Genomic DNA, 16864 nt, shown 5'->3' on the forward strand with positions numbered 1-16864 from the left:
CAGCCCAAAGCCGCTTCTGCAGGTGTTTTGGTGAAGACTGACCCCCATCTTCTGCCCTCTGTCAAGGATGGGGGCCTCTGAGCATCACGGGGGCTGCTTCAGAGGTGGCTCCGGGCCCAGCATCACCTGTGCCCGCGTGTCTGCAGCCCAGAGTCCCCACCTGCCAGGAAACAGCTTCACCGATGTTCTCACAAGCAAACACGAGAGGAGAAATGCACTGAACGCTTGTTAACAACTTCTGTATCAACTGAGTCTGGGGCCACGTGCCGTGTGTCTGTCTATAACATTCCAGGCCACCTGTGTGTCACACAGACACTGCAGGGGCCTCTGGCTCAACTGCAGGGATCCCCCCATGTTACAGAAGTCAGAGACCTCTCCTTCTGCCGTGACCGTGTCCTCATTCCGCTCGCCAAGATGCCACTTTCCCAGACAAAAGTCGAGGTTTTAGCTAAAGACTGCACCACGGAGCCTGACACTCAGAAAGAGAGAGAATCACCAGCAAGCTGCAGCAGTGAGGATGGGAGAGGGGAGAAGCAGTTGCAGGGGAGGGACTCTGCTGGAGGCCGAGGCGGGTTTCTGGCTACATGCAGTCCTTCCGCCTGTTAGATGTTCTCGGCCGTTCTGCGGCTCCATCGCTCCTGCCCCTGAATTATGGCCTCCTTCTAACCGTTCCTGCAAGTTTTTCCTTAAGAAAGCCTTGCCTCTACCATGCTCTAAAAAAGACTCACCCTGGAAACTGGGGACATGCAACTCGGAGCCCCAAGCCCAAAGCCTCCGGGGCACAAGCCCACCCCGTCGGCTGTGGGCCCCTGCTTTCCAGCAGCTCTGTGCACAAACCACTTCTTTGGACAATTGTATGAGGCAGCGAGGCGACACTCCCATTTCACAGAAGGCAAAACTGATGCAGACAAAGGCACGCGAAGGCACCACAACCCGGGAGTGGCAGCCAGGCCCAGATTGTGGCGTCAGGGCCCGGGAGGGCGCAGCCAGCCCACGGGGTGGGGCGAGGCGGGCAGGTCCGGAAACTCTACGGGACTCCTGAGATAGAGCCGACTCACCCCAGAGAGCACCGTCCTCCCCACCCACCCAGGTCCACGGCAGGAGTGTCCTCTGTGCCCACCTCACAGGGTGTTTTTCCCACCTGCTACAGCTGACCCGAGGAGGCTGGGGCAGAACGCAGCTCTCAGAACCAGCTTTGGGCCAGTCACCCCACGGATTTGCAGGGCACAAGGCCCTCCAATGCACAGGCTCTTTCCCCAGGCCCCCCCCCCAACCCACCCCCGCCCGCCTACCTGCCAGGTGGGGTCCTCCCCCTGCCCAGGACTCCAGGACTCGGGCACCAGTGGCCCCTGGGGATGCACTTCTATTTTGGTGGCGCCCCTGCAGCTCCCCGTGGACACACATCCTGGGGCGTCTCACAGCATCCCCTGCACATCCTCCTGGGCCTGCTCCGGGTGCCTTGACCCCTTCCTAGTCTAGGGGCTGCCCCTGGATGGGATGTTTCCAGCAAGGATAGGAGCTGTGCTTGCTGGGGGCAGAAGTCTGCTCCTCCCCCAGCTCACTCTTATTCAAGTGTCGGTGCTGCCCAGAGAAGCCAGACTTCCTTTAAAAAGTGGTAGAACGGCCTTTGAAGTCGGAGGACAAAAGCCTTGTTATTTTGAGTCTGAGAGTCTTCTCTTGAGTCGCGCTTTTGAAAAGCTCAGCGACTAGAGGGGGGGCGCTGGGCCACCGCCTTTCCCGTTGCCGGCTCCCTGCGACCAGGTTCCGAAAGATGCACGTGGGTGGACCCCTCCTGTGCCCCCATGCCCACCTGCCCCTCACCTGTCCCCACACCTGTCCTGACACCCGACCAATCAGCGGACGCGTTTCAGAAGAGCCCAGGATGTGGCTCTTCAAGGTGGGGGGGGGGGGGCATGGGTGACACCTGTCGCGTCCGAGAGGACCCCGTCACGATGGGGAGGGGCATCTGTGTCCTTGGAGCCCGTTGCCCTCCAACCTGTGACAGCTGGGACTCCGGTCGGGTCCCCCACGTGGGACGGCCCCGCCGCGTCCCACCCCCTGCCCCTTCCGCCGCCCCTGCCCCCGCGCACCTGCCCGGCCTGGACCGTCCTCACGCGTCCTCGGACTCCGCCACAGGTGCTGCTCTAGGCCCGACCGCTGGGGGAAGGGCGGCTGAGGGGGAGGGGTGCTGGGGAGGAGGGCGCACGAGGGAGGCGGAGAAAGGTGGGGGCGGGGCCGTGGTGGAGGGCGGAGGGGGAGGGTGAAGGCCGCGGGAAGAGCGGAGGGAGAGGAGGGGCTCCAGGCAGGGGGCGGGAGAGGAGAGAGAGGGGTAAAGGTCTGGGGCAGGGGCGGCCTCGGAGGCGGAGGGGGGCGGCAGGAGGGGAAGGAGATGCCCCAGCCCGCCCTTCCCTCCCTCACGTGTCAGGGGGCCGGGGTCGTGCCCCTCCGCCCAGGGTCGCCCCGGACCGGATTCACATCGCACACCCAAAGGGGACACGGGCTGGGCTTGGAGTTCTGCCCTGGGGCTGACCGCGGCCTGACCCCAGTTCCCCGGGGTCGCACCCTGCTTCGGGGGACCTGCGCAGAGCCACCCGGAAGGAGCTGTGCGTCTGCTCGGAAGCCCTGGACCGGCTCGGATCCCCCAGCTCCCCACGACCTTGTCAGGGGTGGCCGGCCTGGTGCTGGGTCGCCACAAAGCCTGCTGTGGTGCACCAGGCCAGCTGTGTGTATGGGGGGGGAGGCTCCTGGGGGAAGCGGTGCCCGGGGCAGGACAGGGGTCAGAACCAGACCACACTGTTGGAAACACTGCAGCTGCCTGTTCTCACGACCCAGGTCACCAGTGGGCAGGGGCTCCCTGCACCCCTCCGTATTTATGCCCCGGGAAAGCAGCCCAGAGAGCCAAGGTGGCAGGGCCCCCATGTCCCTCCGGCTGGCTTGAGTACCCAGCCTTGCAACCCGTGTTTCCAGGGAGAGGAACTAAACCTTTTATTCTTGTGATTTCCCAGGTTCAGGGAGGGGAGCCTCTGGAGTAGAGCTGGAATGTGAACGTGGTGCAGCATACAGAACATCCTAAGTGTTGACCCGCACGGAAGCTTCATCTTGGTTGAGCCTTTAAAGCGCCCACATGGAGTGGGTAAAGGTGGGTGGCTTGTTGAAATCAAACAACGGGCTTCTGCCAATAGGGAAATAAATGTAAACCCAAGGCAGCTCTAAGCCCAGGACACCTAAGCCCCACGCAGGGGATGGTGACCCTGACCTGGAGGAGGGTGCCTGGCACTGACCCTGCAGGAGGACTTTCCTCCCCCGGGTGTGGCTCTGTACGTCACCTGTGGGAGGTCCGTATGCACCCGGTGGGCACCCTGGTGGCCAGGGCACGGGCTGGGGCGGCTCTGCGGAGGGTCCAGGCTCTGGCGGCCTGGAACGCGGGGCCCGCGGGTGCCACGCTCTCCTGGGAGGTCCTGGGGCAGGCGGTGGGCACAGTGCAGGATGGGCCCCTGAGTGCGTGGACAGAGCAGGCAGGCTTCGCCAGGAAGGGGGCAGGCTGGCTCAGGAAGGAGCAGGTGGCTTGAGGGGGACAGGAAATCAGAGGAAGGAGAAACCCCTCTGCCTGGCAGAGGGCTGGTGGCCGGCAGCAGCCCCAAGACCCAGACAGGTTCCTCTTCTCGGAGGGGCCCCAGTGAGGCCGGGGGGCTCCAGTGTGGTGCGCTTTGCCTGTGTCTTTGAGACCAATGCCCTGGCCCCCAGGACAGCATCAAAGGCCCTCGGGTAAGAGATGCTCTCAGGAGGCTGCAGGAAATACCACGGCCAAAGCGAGGTGGCGCAGGAGGGCGGCTCCGCAGGATGTGCAAACAGCGCCGCTGGTGCAGAAGACCAGGGGAGATGGCTGGGACCCGTGCTGTGACTCCGGTGAGAATGTGCCGGCTGCAGGCTTCAATCCCAGGGGCCAGCCAGGCCTGGGCTCCAAACCCGAGTGTTGCTGCCACAGGCAGGATTCCCGCCCAGGATCCGGGACCCGCAGCTCAGTCACCCACACCTGCGCGGCCACGGAACCTGCAGCCCAGAACATTGTTCCTTCTCCACGAAAGCTTTCTGCTTTGGTGCAAGGTCACCGACGCGGTGGATGTACAGAGGACAAAATGAGACGTCTGTGCTGCTTGGAAAACGTGAGGGCTGATTCCAAAGCTGAGGTAATTCGAGAGGAAATGAATTCCCCTGAGTGCAAAGCTGGCCCGAGCAGCACCCTGCTGGCGTCTTGCTCATTATGGCGCCATGAGTCCTTTGTGCGACTTTGTGGCTCTCACAGCCCCCCGAGGCCCATGGTGAGGCCCGTGGTGAGGCACGAGGAAGTTACCACCACAAATGGGGCTCTGGGGGTGCACGGCCAAGCAGAAATACGAGGGAGAATTCGCAGGTAGTATCATCTGCTTATCGTGAAGGAATCAGTATGAGAGGGGAGACTGCAGGGGAGAGGCTGGGCTTCTCCCTGGCAGCCGGCCCTCGGTCCCCAGCGCACGAGCACATTCCCCCAGCACACAACCCCAGCACACAGTCCCGGTGCACGAGACACGCTCCCAGCACACGAGCACAGGCCTCCAACATGCAAGCACACACCCCCAGCGCACACTCCGAGCGCACAAGCACACGCCCCCAGCACACGCCCCCAGCACATGAGCACAGGCCTCCAGCATGTGAGCACATGCTCCCAGCACACAAGCCCAGCACACGCTCCCAGCGCACGAGCACAGGCTTCCAGCATGTGAACACACACCCCCAGCACACAACCCCAGCACACACTCTGAGCGCATGAGCACAGGCCCCCAGCACACGCCCCCAGCACATGAGCACAGGCCTCCAGCATGTGAGCACATGCTCCCAGCACACAACCCCAGCACACACTCCGAGCGCACGAGCACACACCTCCAGCACGCGAGCACATGCCCCTAGCACACAACCCCAGCACACGCTCCCAGCGCACGAGCACACGCTCCCAGCACCCCAGTGCACACTCCCAGCACATGCCCCAGGCCTCAGCTCCAGTGAGTTCTGAGGTTGGTCCCGACAGGTGTGAGTTGAAGTCTGCCTGCGGGTTCCAAATCAGTTGTTGAGATTTCTCCCAGCACCCGCGAGGCTGTGACGGTGGCATCTGTGCCCTCCCCTTGGAGTCCTACAGAGCTGTCCCCGTCGGTCACTGTGCCCGGTGGCCAGCCTAGGGAGGCCCCTCTGCCTTCCAGATGGTCCCCGTTTCTCCTTGTGTTTGAAACTACCATTTGAGATTAAATCCTTTACGTAAATGTACTGCTCTTGCAAAAAAGTCTCTGCGCCCCTGCCTGATCATCCTTTCTGCTGTCCAGCCCAGGTAGTACTTACCATCGTGGGATGGCCCACAAACGCTGACAGTGGTAGCAGGGTCTCAGTGTGACATGCGGGACGTCACCGGTCAGTATTTTAGCCTCTGTTTGCCCTCCCAGGACATAGACACTTTTTACTCCACTGGCTTATAAAGATTGAGGAAGTGTAATCATTTACAAACAAAACAAAGTCTAAGCTAATTAAAACATTTATTTTGAGGGACACCTGGGTGGCTCAGTCAGTTTAGTGTCTGACTTTTTATCTCAGTTCAGGTCATGATCTCACAGTTCATGAGATCAAGCCCCACGTTGGGCTCTGTGCTGACAGCTTGGAGCCTGCTTGGGATTCTCTCTCTCCCTCTCTCTCTGCCCCTCCCCCCTTGTGCTCCCTCTCTCTCACTCAAAATAAATATTTTTTAAAAACATTTATTTTGATACTTAAGTCATATTTTGAGACTTTCTAGTAGGTCTTCAAAAATTCTAAAGACACTGGGGTGCCTGGGTGGCTCAGTCAGTTAAGCGTTCGACTTTGGCTCAGGTCATGATCTCACGGTCTGTGGGTTCGAGCCCCACGTCAGGCTGTGTGCTGACAGCTCGGAGCCTGGAGCCTGCTTGGGATTCTGTCTCCTCCTCTCTCTGCCCCTCCCCTGCTCATGCTGTGTCTCTCTCTGTTTCTCAATAATAAATAAACGTTAAAAAATTAAAAGATAAAATTCTAAAGATACTAAAACTATCTGAGAGTCTCAAGAGGATCTGTTTGTTCATCCTTCATTATCTCAAAACCCTTTCTCTCTCTTTGAATCTTGTAAAAACCAAGTGAATAAGAACATTGATGTGGATTTTTTTCAAATTATGATTTTGTGCAAGGATTTTTAAAGGCTAATATACTCTTCATAAGCAATGCATCAAGGAATCCGTATTTCTTAAAGTGTAAACAAATAAATTAGGGGGCACCCGGGTGGTTCGGTAGGTTAAGTGTCTGAGTCTCGGTTTTGGCTCAGGTCATGATCTCAGTTTGTGAGTTCGAGCCCCACATCAGGCTCTGTGCTGGAAGCATAGAATCTGCTTGAGATTTCTCTCCCACCTCTCTCTGTCCTTCCCTGGGTTTCTCTTTCTAAAAAAAAAATAAACATTAAAAAACAATAAATTAGGACAGCGCCTGTCAGTGGGCCCCGAGGGTGCCAGGCACAGCAGCACTGTGGTTTCCGGATGTTGTGATTTCTAGTGTCTTGCTGATGGGTCTGCAAAGAAAATGCCATAAGGACACGTGATAGGTCGCCTCCAGTAATGTGCTGTGGGGCCTTAAGTGTAAATTTCTCTGGACGTTGAGCAGCAAGTATTTACTCCAGATTGGCTGGTTTTAGCCATGACACCTGTCCACTAACTATGGGGTTGGTGTCTTCAGTGTCTGAGAAATTCTTCATCTGGTTAATAGTTGACGGGTTCTCGGATTAGGACAAGTGAATGCATCTCGGTGATAAGTTAGACATTTGCTATTTCAATGTTCCTGAATTATTCCAATGAGTCCTGAAATGATAAAAATGTACAAAATGCACAAAGGTGAGTATTTTTCCTAGGGGAATTAATATATTAAGTTTTAGGGGTGCCTGGGTGGCTCAGTAGGTTAAGCATCCGACTTTGGCTCAGGTCATGATCTTGGGTTCGTGAGTTTGAGCCCTGCATCGGGCTCTGTGCTGACAGCTCAGGGCCTGGAGCCTGCTTTGGATCCTGTGTCTCCTTCTTTCTCTGCCCCATCCCCCTCCTCACGCTCTCTCTCTCTCTCGAAAATAAACATTAAAAAAAATGTTAGTGGTATCCCCTTAATGCAGGAAAGAAATTGAGAAAGTATGTGTTCTCAAGACTTTCCCATGAAAGAGAGTGTTGTTAAGCTAGGATAGGACCAGGTGATGTGCACGGTTGTGTGTTCACGTGGGCACAGGTGAGTGGGTTTGCCGTTACATCTTCGAGCTTCAAGCCAGGCGAGTGTACTCATCAGCCGCCAGGGGTAGCGTGGCCCCAGGTTTGGGCCACCTGAGACAGGTGTGGACACCGGACAACCAGTAACAGGCCCCGGAGGCCCCGGGGCCCCAGAATCACTGGAGGCATTTACTTCCTGTTGTGTTTCCTAGAGTCTGGTGTTGGCCACTAGCGTTTGGTTGGTGATTGTGACCGTCACCCGCTCAGCGTGTGATACATTTGCTGTGTGGTGCTTGTGGTGCACAAGGCCGGGAAAAGCCCCAAATTTAGAATTGCACACAGTGGAACCCTAGGCCTGACCTGGTTCCTCCCAGGGGCTTGGGGAGGCCCATGAGGTGGCAACCCCAGAACCGAGCATCCCCAACCTTAGGGCTCTACCCTTGCCGCCCTAATTTGGTCAGAATCCCAGGATCTGGGGCCTGGAGTCAGGTTTTGTGGGTCCGAGGCCAGTCCTCAGACAAGGAACTGGAGGGGGGGCAGCGGCCATTGGGCAGTGTGGGGGCAAACGGCCCCAGAGGAGGAAGGGGCAGCGCTGGGACCCGAGTGGGTGGGGAGCCGGATGCGCAGAATCAGCCCGCAGCCCATCCTGGCCGAGCTGGGTGTGAGCGGAGGGCGCAGGGGCCTGAGGGCGCGGGATGAGTGCAGGCGCAGGCAGGATGGTGCGAGGGCAGGACGGTGAGAGGGCAGCCGGAGATCCCACGATCGGGGAATGCAGGTGCTGCCCCCCATTTCTGGGAGGACGCCCCACCTTCAGCCCAGACACACACTCAGGTTGAGAGGTTCACCCTGCAGCTTCTGTCCCCAGAGATTTAAGCCCAACTGCTGCTTTTTTTATTAATAAAGAAACCAAACCAGACATTTTTTCTTCTTTATTGCAAGCAGATTCAAGTCTCCTGCTTAGATAATCTGCAGAAAAGTCCAATATAATTAATATTATCAAGTCATACTTTATCTACAGAAATAAAAGTTAAAAACAGTAGCATACAAAATAAACTTTACAGAAATGTAAGATTTGGTTTAATCACAATTTAATTTTTCAAAGCAGGTTAACATTACTATCTGGAGGCTGATCGGCCATCTTAAATGCACCTACTATATTCAATAATTTAAAAATAAATTCCAGTATTTATGATGATGACAACTATAGATACAGTTCATGTTAAATGCATTTTGAAGGTTCTTTTACTACATTACATAATGAATGGACATTTTAAATGGCAATGCAGACACGTCATAATTTTAAGTCAGAGACAATATATGCATATTAAAATTCTGTATATTTTCATAAGGTAAAAAATAAAGCTATATAAACTGATCTTTAGATTTTTTCTGCAAAAGTAGAATCACCCTTTAATAATACTTCCAACACATCTCCATTAAAGCTTTGTTTCTAGACAATATCAGAATGATTCTCATTCCCGCTCACCCACCCGCTAGCTTAAAAAAAATTGCATTTGCCAACTGACATTTTTCCTGTTTTTAAATGGGAAACTTCCAAAAGAAATGGAGAAGGCAAGACACTGAACAACGAAACGTGACACGCAGCTGTTAAATAAATAATGTGATTTTCAAGGTGAAGTAAAGCTGTTGCATTAGGTTTCACCAGTCAGTGCAAAACAGATGCACTTAGTGGTTTTAAAAAAAAAAGGTGGAGAACTCCCTTAGGCTGCACTCAACATTTGGTTGATGTGCAACTATTCGAGACTAATGAGAACAGCACATGGGAGACATTTTTGTAGTTAAAGCTGCAGAATCTCACCAGGCCAAAGGACAATTCTATCAACCTGTACCTGCAGAAGCATTTCTGGCCTCCTTCCCAGGCTCAGGAACCCCCCCCCCCCCCCCCCCCCCCCGCCCACCCCGCCCTGCCCCAGGCTTCTGTGCTCTGCGTTCACCCTATGGAGTCAAATGCTCAGGCTGGTCTGGGAGAAGAGGGTGTGTTTCCCCAGCTGCCCAAGGCAGGGTGCCAGCCAGAGCCCAGGGATGCCCGGGTCACAGAGGAGCCTCTCTGCCACCGTCCTAAGGGCACAGCTGCAGGCAGGTGTCAGTGGCGGGGGGGGGGGGGGGAACCCCGAACAGGAGACGCTTATCAGGCCAGAGCACCACAGCGTTGTCCGTCCACGCTTGCCTCCGGCGTCCAGCCAGGGCACAAGGCTCGAGGTCTAAGGAGCCTGGTCTTGCCAGAGCTCCTGGCAGGGTCCCCTTAGGAGGGAGGCAGGATGCACAGGGCCCAGGGAGTGCGTACGTGTGTGCACTGTGTGTGTGCGTGCATGCTGAGACACGTGCACGCCTGTGGCCCTGAGTAGATTCGGAGTTGAAAGCAGGAGAGAGACGGTGACTGGGTCAGGACCACCCGTGCTTTATTGGTGACCTGTTCTTAGGGGATGGTGTGTGGGTCCAGAACCAGATGCTGGGACCAGTGTGGGAAATTATGAATTAATTCATTAACATGTGCAGTCCTGAACAAGGTTTTCAAAACTAAGAAAAATGCTAAAAGTTGACATGTCTTGCTTTAAGGTCAGTTTAAGGCCAGTAAATATTAACTACTGTTGGTGAAAGATCGCACGGAGTACCACGTGCGGCCTTTCAGCGGGTTCTTCCTCACCTCTGAGGCTCTGTCTCCCGCCTCTGTTTCCAATGATCAGGCACAGTCACTTAATATTTCCCAAACAATTTTGTAAAAGACATTTTGGAGCATGTAAGGGGTTAAGGACTTTCATAAGGAGACTTGCATCATCAGAGGTAAATGGTGACCGTCTCAATACAGGTGGAAAGAGGATACTGAACCATCCCTCGAGAAACTTCTATCTTAAGGCCGAAGGATGGAAATCGAAAACAAAGAGCAGATGATAATCACAATCAACTGTGAAGAAAAAGCAAGCAAAACATTGTGCTCTAAATATGCCTTCAACTAATCACTGCCACCGGAAACACCAAAAACAAACAGGTGTAGAGAATAAAATCAAATCTGAAAATTCACATTCATCGGGTATTGAGACATTCAGCCAAAACTCTCACCAGAATTTAAATGTAAAGTGGCCAAAAGTTCACCAACTTAAAAAATAAAAGCTTTAAAAACATACTTTAAAAATTAGGTGCGGTATGTTAACAAATAAATGAATAAAAGAGATAGAAACAGCTATGAAAATACTTCAGTGCAAAGGCAATTTTAAGATTTCTAAAAAAATACGTTACAAAGAATTTGTTAACTAAACATACAGAGAATCTGTCCCCCTACAGGTGGCGGGGGGACATTTATACCCATAGTAGGTTCTTAAAAACGGCTGTAAAAATGCACACACCACCGTTCGCAAGGTCCGGCGCGGACCTGACGGCCGGGGCCAGAGGGCGTGACCGAGGCGTTACCGGAAGGCGTAGCCAGGGAGGGATGGGGGGAGGGCGTGGCGAGGGCAGAGGGCGTGACCAGGGACAGCGGTGCAGGGAGGGCGTGAGGTCAGAGCGGAGAGGACGTGGGGAGGGCGGAGCGGAGGGCGTGGCCAGGGCGGAGCGGAGGGCGTGGCGAGGACCCTCAGGGCGGAGACCCTCTCTTACTCTTTGTTCTGTCTCCTGGTCTTTGGTATGGTGTTTCCACTTCACTTGAACTTATCCCAACCACTGTGTGTACGCATTGAATTAACTCCCTAGTTCAAATAAATATTTTATAGGCGAAACATTATACAATCAAATTATGAAACCTGAACTTCCAAAAACACCTGAAATCCCGCATCTCCGAAGTAGACGCCGGGCTCACTCACCGACGTCCCGGTTCCACAGCACGGGATCCGCAGTGGGCAAGGTGCCTGCTTGTACTTTAGCTTCTGGGTGATGCTTTTCTTAAAAGGCATCAGTTTCAACATGTGAACTTGAATCTCAGACTGAAATCTCAGTCTTCCTTCCGGACCATTAAGGCTATGTCAAAGAGGTTATTTCTAGAAACAATTACTGGTGCAGAGAAGTGCCAGGGACTGTCAGCACACCAGCCTTCTGATGGCTCTGCCACCCCAACTAATGCCCTGGGCAGCACAGACGACAACAAAGCGGGCATCTAACAGAAAACACAATGTTTGGTCAAGGTCTTGAGTGTGGGCAGCAGTCTGGGATGGCAATATTGCTTTTCGGGGTTCAAAGGCCGACTCACCATCAGACCAGTGTGGGCCAGAAATGGATCTTGGAAGATGGACGCGGCCCCCGGAGGGCACCTCTGAGTGAGGATATGGAGGGGTCTGACCGTCACAGCCCGCGGTCTGCCCCTAGAACAAGTGGGGGAGACTTCTCCCAACAAGAGAACATGGGGAGGCTCTATTCTTGGGGGCGTGAGGATAACTATCTCAGAGCTTGTACTGGGAAGGCTCACATGGACGGTATTACTCATTCTTCACACGCGATACTGTTTTCTCCATAGGGCAGCCAGCAGACAGGAAAGACTCAAAGACACCCTGCAACACACGGGGGACGCTAGCATCCCCTCGAAGAAACAAACTCCACACCAGACAGGACCCTGAAGGCCAGCCCCACCGTGTGGTGGGTTTGGACAGAAGCAGGGCACAGGCCACGACGCTGACAGGCCGTGGGAACACGTGGCTCGAGGGGCTGGTCCAGCCAGTTCTAGAAGCATGAGGACCAGAGGGTTGTGGACAAGGAGGCACAGAAGCAAGGCCAGCCCGTCCCACGGTGAGGACAGGCCCCCCGTGCTCAGCACGGCCGGTGAGGTGGCCACTTGCGCTCCACGTCCGCGGTGCATGTCCACATAGGTGTCCTTCTCCGGAGGTGTCTGAGGCTGGAGGCCCCATGCAGTGGGGACACAGCAGGCCCTGGGGCCCTTCTTCCCAACGCAACTAAATGCCCGTCGGAGGCAGTGTGAGGCCACCAGAGCCAGGAGAGGTGATGTGCTGGCCACAAGCTCCAGACAAGTCCCGCTGTCCTGGTCCCTCCTTTAGGGTGGGGAGAGGCTCACACGTGTGGCTCTCAGAGGTCTGGACTGATGGCCTGTCCGCCAGTGGTCCCCCCATGGGGCACAGGGACAGAATGGCTGTGCAGGAGACTGGAGAGGGGAGGCCACGACAGTGACTCCTGTTTTGCGTGTGGGCCTGGCCACGTGGCCCAGGGGCTGGAGCTCCGCCGACAGGCCAGGAGGGTGAGTTCCGGGAGGCGGCTCTGGCCGTGCACGCGTGTGCTCTGTTGGAGAACAGGACAGACAGTGTCAGTCCCAGGACCCCCCACAGGAACCCCACCCAACCTGCGCTGATGCTGCCTGTGGGGGCTCCCGTTCCAGATGCGGTGGGGGGGTGGGCACATGTGACCCATCTGAACTAGGGCACCAAGCCAGCGTGGTGACTGTATTCTGGCTAAAAATGGCTCCCCGGCTTGGCTCCACCGTCTGGCAAAGATGATGCATGTCAACATGTGAAGCCTCTTCCGGAGGCCTGAGGGACTGAGACCGGGGTCCACGGTCACCTCCACGCACGCAAACACAGTCTGTGCAGATTCTGACAGCTCACGGGACCCTGTGGCCTGGCCTAGACATCCTGAGGTTTACCGGGCAGTGGGGAGTGGGGGAGCAGTCAAGGAGAAATCGGTCTTAAAGGAAAACCGTCCCCAGGCAGATGTGCCTGTCACACTTCAAAAACCTAATTCAGAGTGCTCTTTGTGCATGGCTGCAAGCCTGTGCCTCTCAGGGGCAGATGTGGCTCCACGCGTCAGCCTGTGGACAGCAGAAGGCCTGCGCCAGACATCTGTCTGGGCCGGCGTTCAATGCAAATCATGCAACGTTCCCCTTTTTTGTCAAAATACACTCTTTCCTGATAGACCTTTCAGGTGAAGCTGTTTCCACAACGAAGTCCGCGGAACAGGCTTTGTTCTGGCAAAATGAACCCTGAACACATTGGGGGAGTAGCAGCTCATAAACACACGTGGGACAACATGGGCCACGGCACACGTGTGTGTGGGCACAGTGCACGGCCGTGTGTGGCCCGGCCACTGTCAGGCACGTCACTTACCTGGGATAGAAACACACACGTGTGCATAAAAAGCAGGGTTTTTTTTTTCACCATGAACCCCTGTTATCAAAAATGGCACAGCACAGCAAAACTTTGGAGGAAGAACAAACCGTCTGGAAGGACCACAGCACACCCGGGAGGCCCGTCGGGCGGCGTGGCGGACACTGTTACCTATCCTTGGCTAGTGGCGCCTCGGCCGCGGTAAGAGGTCCTTCAGAAGTGGCCGGTCCATGCTGGGCGCGGCAGCGACCGATGCTTTGAGTTTCATGCTCTGCTGCAAGGTGAGGAAACATACTGAGAGGGGCTGCGCCCGGCCCCAGAAGCGCCTCCCGTCCGTGAGCACAGTCTGGCCTCGTGGCCGACGTGGGGTTTGCTCTGCCAGTGGGCGCCGCTGGACCGGGCCCCTCTGTGCCCAAAGGGCATGTGGTTGGCCGCGGAAGTCTGTGTGGGCTGGGGCCGTGGGGCGGGCACGGCTCTTGACATGGGCACCGTCGGGGAAGGAGCGGGTCTTCCTGATGGCGCCCTTCACCAGATGGAGCCCGAGGGCTGGGGCGGCCGAGGGCCCGTGGGGGAGCCCCGGCTAGAGGGGCCAGACTGGCCACACTCGCTCCAAAGGGGAGGTACCACACCCTGGTCCCCTGCCCCTTGGCCCCAACTCCAGGAGCGCAGAAATCCTGGCCTGAGGCTAGACCCCTGAAGGGTTCCGGAGTCACAGCACCGCAGGTCAACGGGGCCAGGCCTCCCGGCGCTGGCTTTCTAGTTCAACCGTAATAGTTTCTCAGTGGTCGGGAGAAGAGAATCGTTAAGAGGTGGACAGGTACAGGGTCTGAGACGTGAGTACGGGAAGTACAAGGTCTTCTGGGGAGAGAGGTGCGGTCGCTGCCCTTTGCACAGGTGGGATTGTATAGAGAATACAGCTAAATGCAGACAGAAATACACATATATGGGTCACATCGGTCTACACTGGAAACCTGGCCCCTGTGAGGTTTTTCTTTGTATCAGAACAGATGGGAGGAAACAACTGTCCATTTGAAGTGAGGACCGGTCTAGGCTCTGTTCCTCCAAAGTTTTGCAGGCGTCGGGTGGCTCCCCAGAAGCACAGGCATATCCACCCGTGTGTGTGCCAGGCACTCCGTGGTGTGGCTACACCCGCGGGCCGCCCCATGTGGCCGAGTACACTGCAGGGAGCCCAGCGCCAACCTTCTCCAGCGGCTAGAGGCAGGCTTCCAAGATGGAGTCTTAACAAACCGCCTCCATAGTGAAAGTATAGATTTTTAGCCCAGAGTTGACAGGATTTAATCAATTTCACAAGCACATCCTGTAACTTAAGGTGTTCCTAATAATTGCATTCTAGATGTTTTTAAGTAAGTTGGTTGACAGTGAGATGAAATTAGGTAATTCATTCTAGCAAATTCTGATGGCACTTTAACAAAAATTTTGATTGCTGATAATTACTAAAATTAAAAAAAATGTACCATCCTGTGAGTTAAAAAAGTGTTTCAACTGTATAGAATCAAACATTATTAAAGGTATTTTCCTACAAATAAGCTGCCTTGGGAGACAGTGATGCAAGCATCACTAATTTTGAGGCATACGTCAACGTGGTATTCAGGTACATGAATAAACTGCTGAAAACAGACTGAAAGCCATCTCTGGACAACACTTCGTGCCTAAAATCTTGGCTCTGCAACAGGCTGTGACCCTGGGTGCCTGCCACAGAAAACTTCCGTGTAAGCAGCGAAATAAGCCACTACCGCCGTTTACAGCAAAGTAGAGGGCTTTGTCTAAAAATAATCAGATTTTTAAAAATAAGCTAAAAGGCAATTTGGAGAAACACTGGACCCAACACACAGTCCACAGTCTGAGTGGCTCAGCCCGAGTCTGGTCTTTTCTGCAATGCTCTGTGGGTCCTGAGCATACTCTAACGTAGTGGCCTCAGTTTCCCTGTACACAGAATAGGTCCACAGAGGGGGTTGTGAGTGAGGAGGCCTTGCCCTCCATCCGCCACGGGCTGAGGAGAGACCGGTAGTGCTGAGGTGACTTTGCCCACCTGGGCTCCTGTGACTTGGGAGCCAGTCCCACCCGGTGGCCAGTGTAAGGCGGTGCAGCCCTACGCCCGCAGGAAGGACGTGGCTGCACCTTGGCAGGGGACCTGGTACTTCAAATGGACACCCAGAGAGACACACAGGTGAGTTCCTGGCATGGAGAGAACACAGCCCTCTCTGCATCTCAAGACACAGGTCACCCCAGGGCTTCCGCCATGGGACCGGACACTCCCCAGAGGGGGTGGGCGCACGGCTCTCAGGAAGGTCAGCCCTCTGCTTCCTGCGACTGCAACCCCACCATGCCGAACGACAGAAAAGCATCACCTTGTTCCGTTAGAAACTCAGACTGCTGGAGGTCTGAGAGAGCATAAAGACGGTGGACTGCTCGACAGAAAGGCACTGATTCTCAGTCTGCAGTCCCACAGGGGCCGGGGGGCCGTGCGCAGCGAGACAGGGTGGGGGTGGTTATTGAGGCAGACAGGTTGGAGACAAAGGGCAGGAGGAAGGGAAAAGAGAAACAAGTTTAGGCGGTTGAGCCTGGTTAATCGGCCACCTCCAAGCAAACCACAAGCGTTCCCTCGCCCAGACCAGACCCAGCCGGGCAGAGGCCTCCCTTTCCCGCTGCCCCGCCATCCTCACGGTTAAGGGCGGCCACGCCACGGAGCTCAGGGTGAAGTCGTTCACAAACACCCACTCACTCCTGAGTGCTGCCAGTGCTGAGTCGACAAACACCCACAAAGGAGGGAATCACCAGGAGCCGGGGCGCTGGGCTCAACATCTTAAATCCGCGCAAGACTTCTTTCTAAGAAAGCTCGCCGACCCCACCAGGGCCGGGGGCCTGGGCCTGAAGTGTGCGAATCAGCCTCCTACCTGCACATCCCCCCACCTTCACCTGCACAACCACCTGTGCTCAGCAGGGAAGACGTGAGCCCTGCAGGAACCGCCCTGCCTGGGCTTCTGCACAACCAGCAGGACCTCCCTTCTCCTCACAGGGGCTCTGCACCTCCAGAGGCAAAATCAGGTGGGGGGATGGGGGGGTGCCCTCCCTGAGGTCACAGGGTGGGGGATGGGGGACATGCCTTCCCTGAGGTCACAGGGTCGGGGGATGGTGGCGTGCCTTTCCTGAGATCACAGGGGTAGGGGATGAGGGGGTGTGTCCTCCCTGAGGTCACAGGGGTGGGGGATGGGGGCGTGCCCTCCCTGAGATCACAGGGGTAGGGGCATGCTTCCTGAGCAGGCCACAGCGGTTTTGAGAAGCTCTGAGTGACATGTGCTGATGGGGCATTCTGCATACGTCGCTTCTTTCCTGAACCCACAATTCAGCCTGTTGGCCTCAATTTGAGGTTGGGGAAAATAAGTGAGCCTAGAAATCACCAGAACTTCCCAATATAAATGCTTAAGTTTTGGGCCACATTCACTATCCCTAAAACTCATGCAGTTTTACCACCAAAGTAACGATTAATTAAAAAAACTTTTTTAGATTTCCGCAAAAGAATTT

General features: G+C 55.3%; 1 protein-coding gene and 1 long non-coding RNA gene across 4 annotated transcripts in view; one reads left to right on the forward strand and one right to left on the reverse strand.

Moving 5' to 3' along the window:
* The first annotated feature begins 2779 nt into the window (after positions 1-2779).
* LOC109264045 (uncharacterized) lies at positions 2780-5773 on the forward strand. Its single transcript, XR_002078543.2, has 3 exons — positions 2780-3139; positions 3745-4187; positions 5357-5773. It is a non-coding gene; the product is annotated as an uncharacterized LOC109264045 (long non-coding RNA).
* Positions 5774-8180: 2407 nt separating this feature from the next.
* Positions 8181-16864, reverse strand: part of ATP11A (ATPase phospholipid transporting 11A) — a 124484-nt gene continuing 115800 nt past the window's right edge. Inside the window, exons 29-30 of one of the 3 annotated variants that reach the window (XM_053909428.1) lie at positions 15691-15777; positions 12387-12500 (exon numbers count right to left, since the gene is read on the reverse strand). In XM_053909428.1, the coding sequence (XP_053765403.1) occupies positions 15700-15777 (78 nt within the window). In that variant the 3' untranslated portion in view covers positions 12387-12500; positions 15691-15699. Of the gene's footprint in view, positions 12501-13492; positions 13596-15690; positions 15778-16864 lie in introns of all 3 variants that reach the window. The other 2 variants (XM_053909379.1, XM_053909346.1) reach the window with 2 other exon arrangements.

The sequence above is a fragment of the Panthera pardus genome, unplaced genomic scaffold, assembly GCF_024362965.1.
Source record: "Panthera pardus isolate Hobbes unplaced genomic scaffold, ASM2436296v1 HiC_scaffold_1, whole genome shotgun sequence".
Classification (NCBI taxonomy): domain Eukaryota; kingdom Metazoa; phylum Chordata; class Mammalia; order Carnivora; family Felidae; genus Panthera; species Panthera pardus.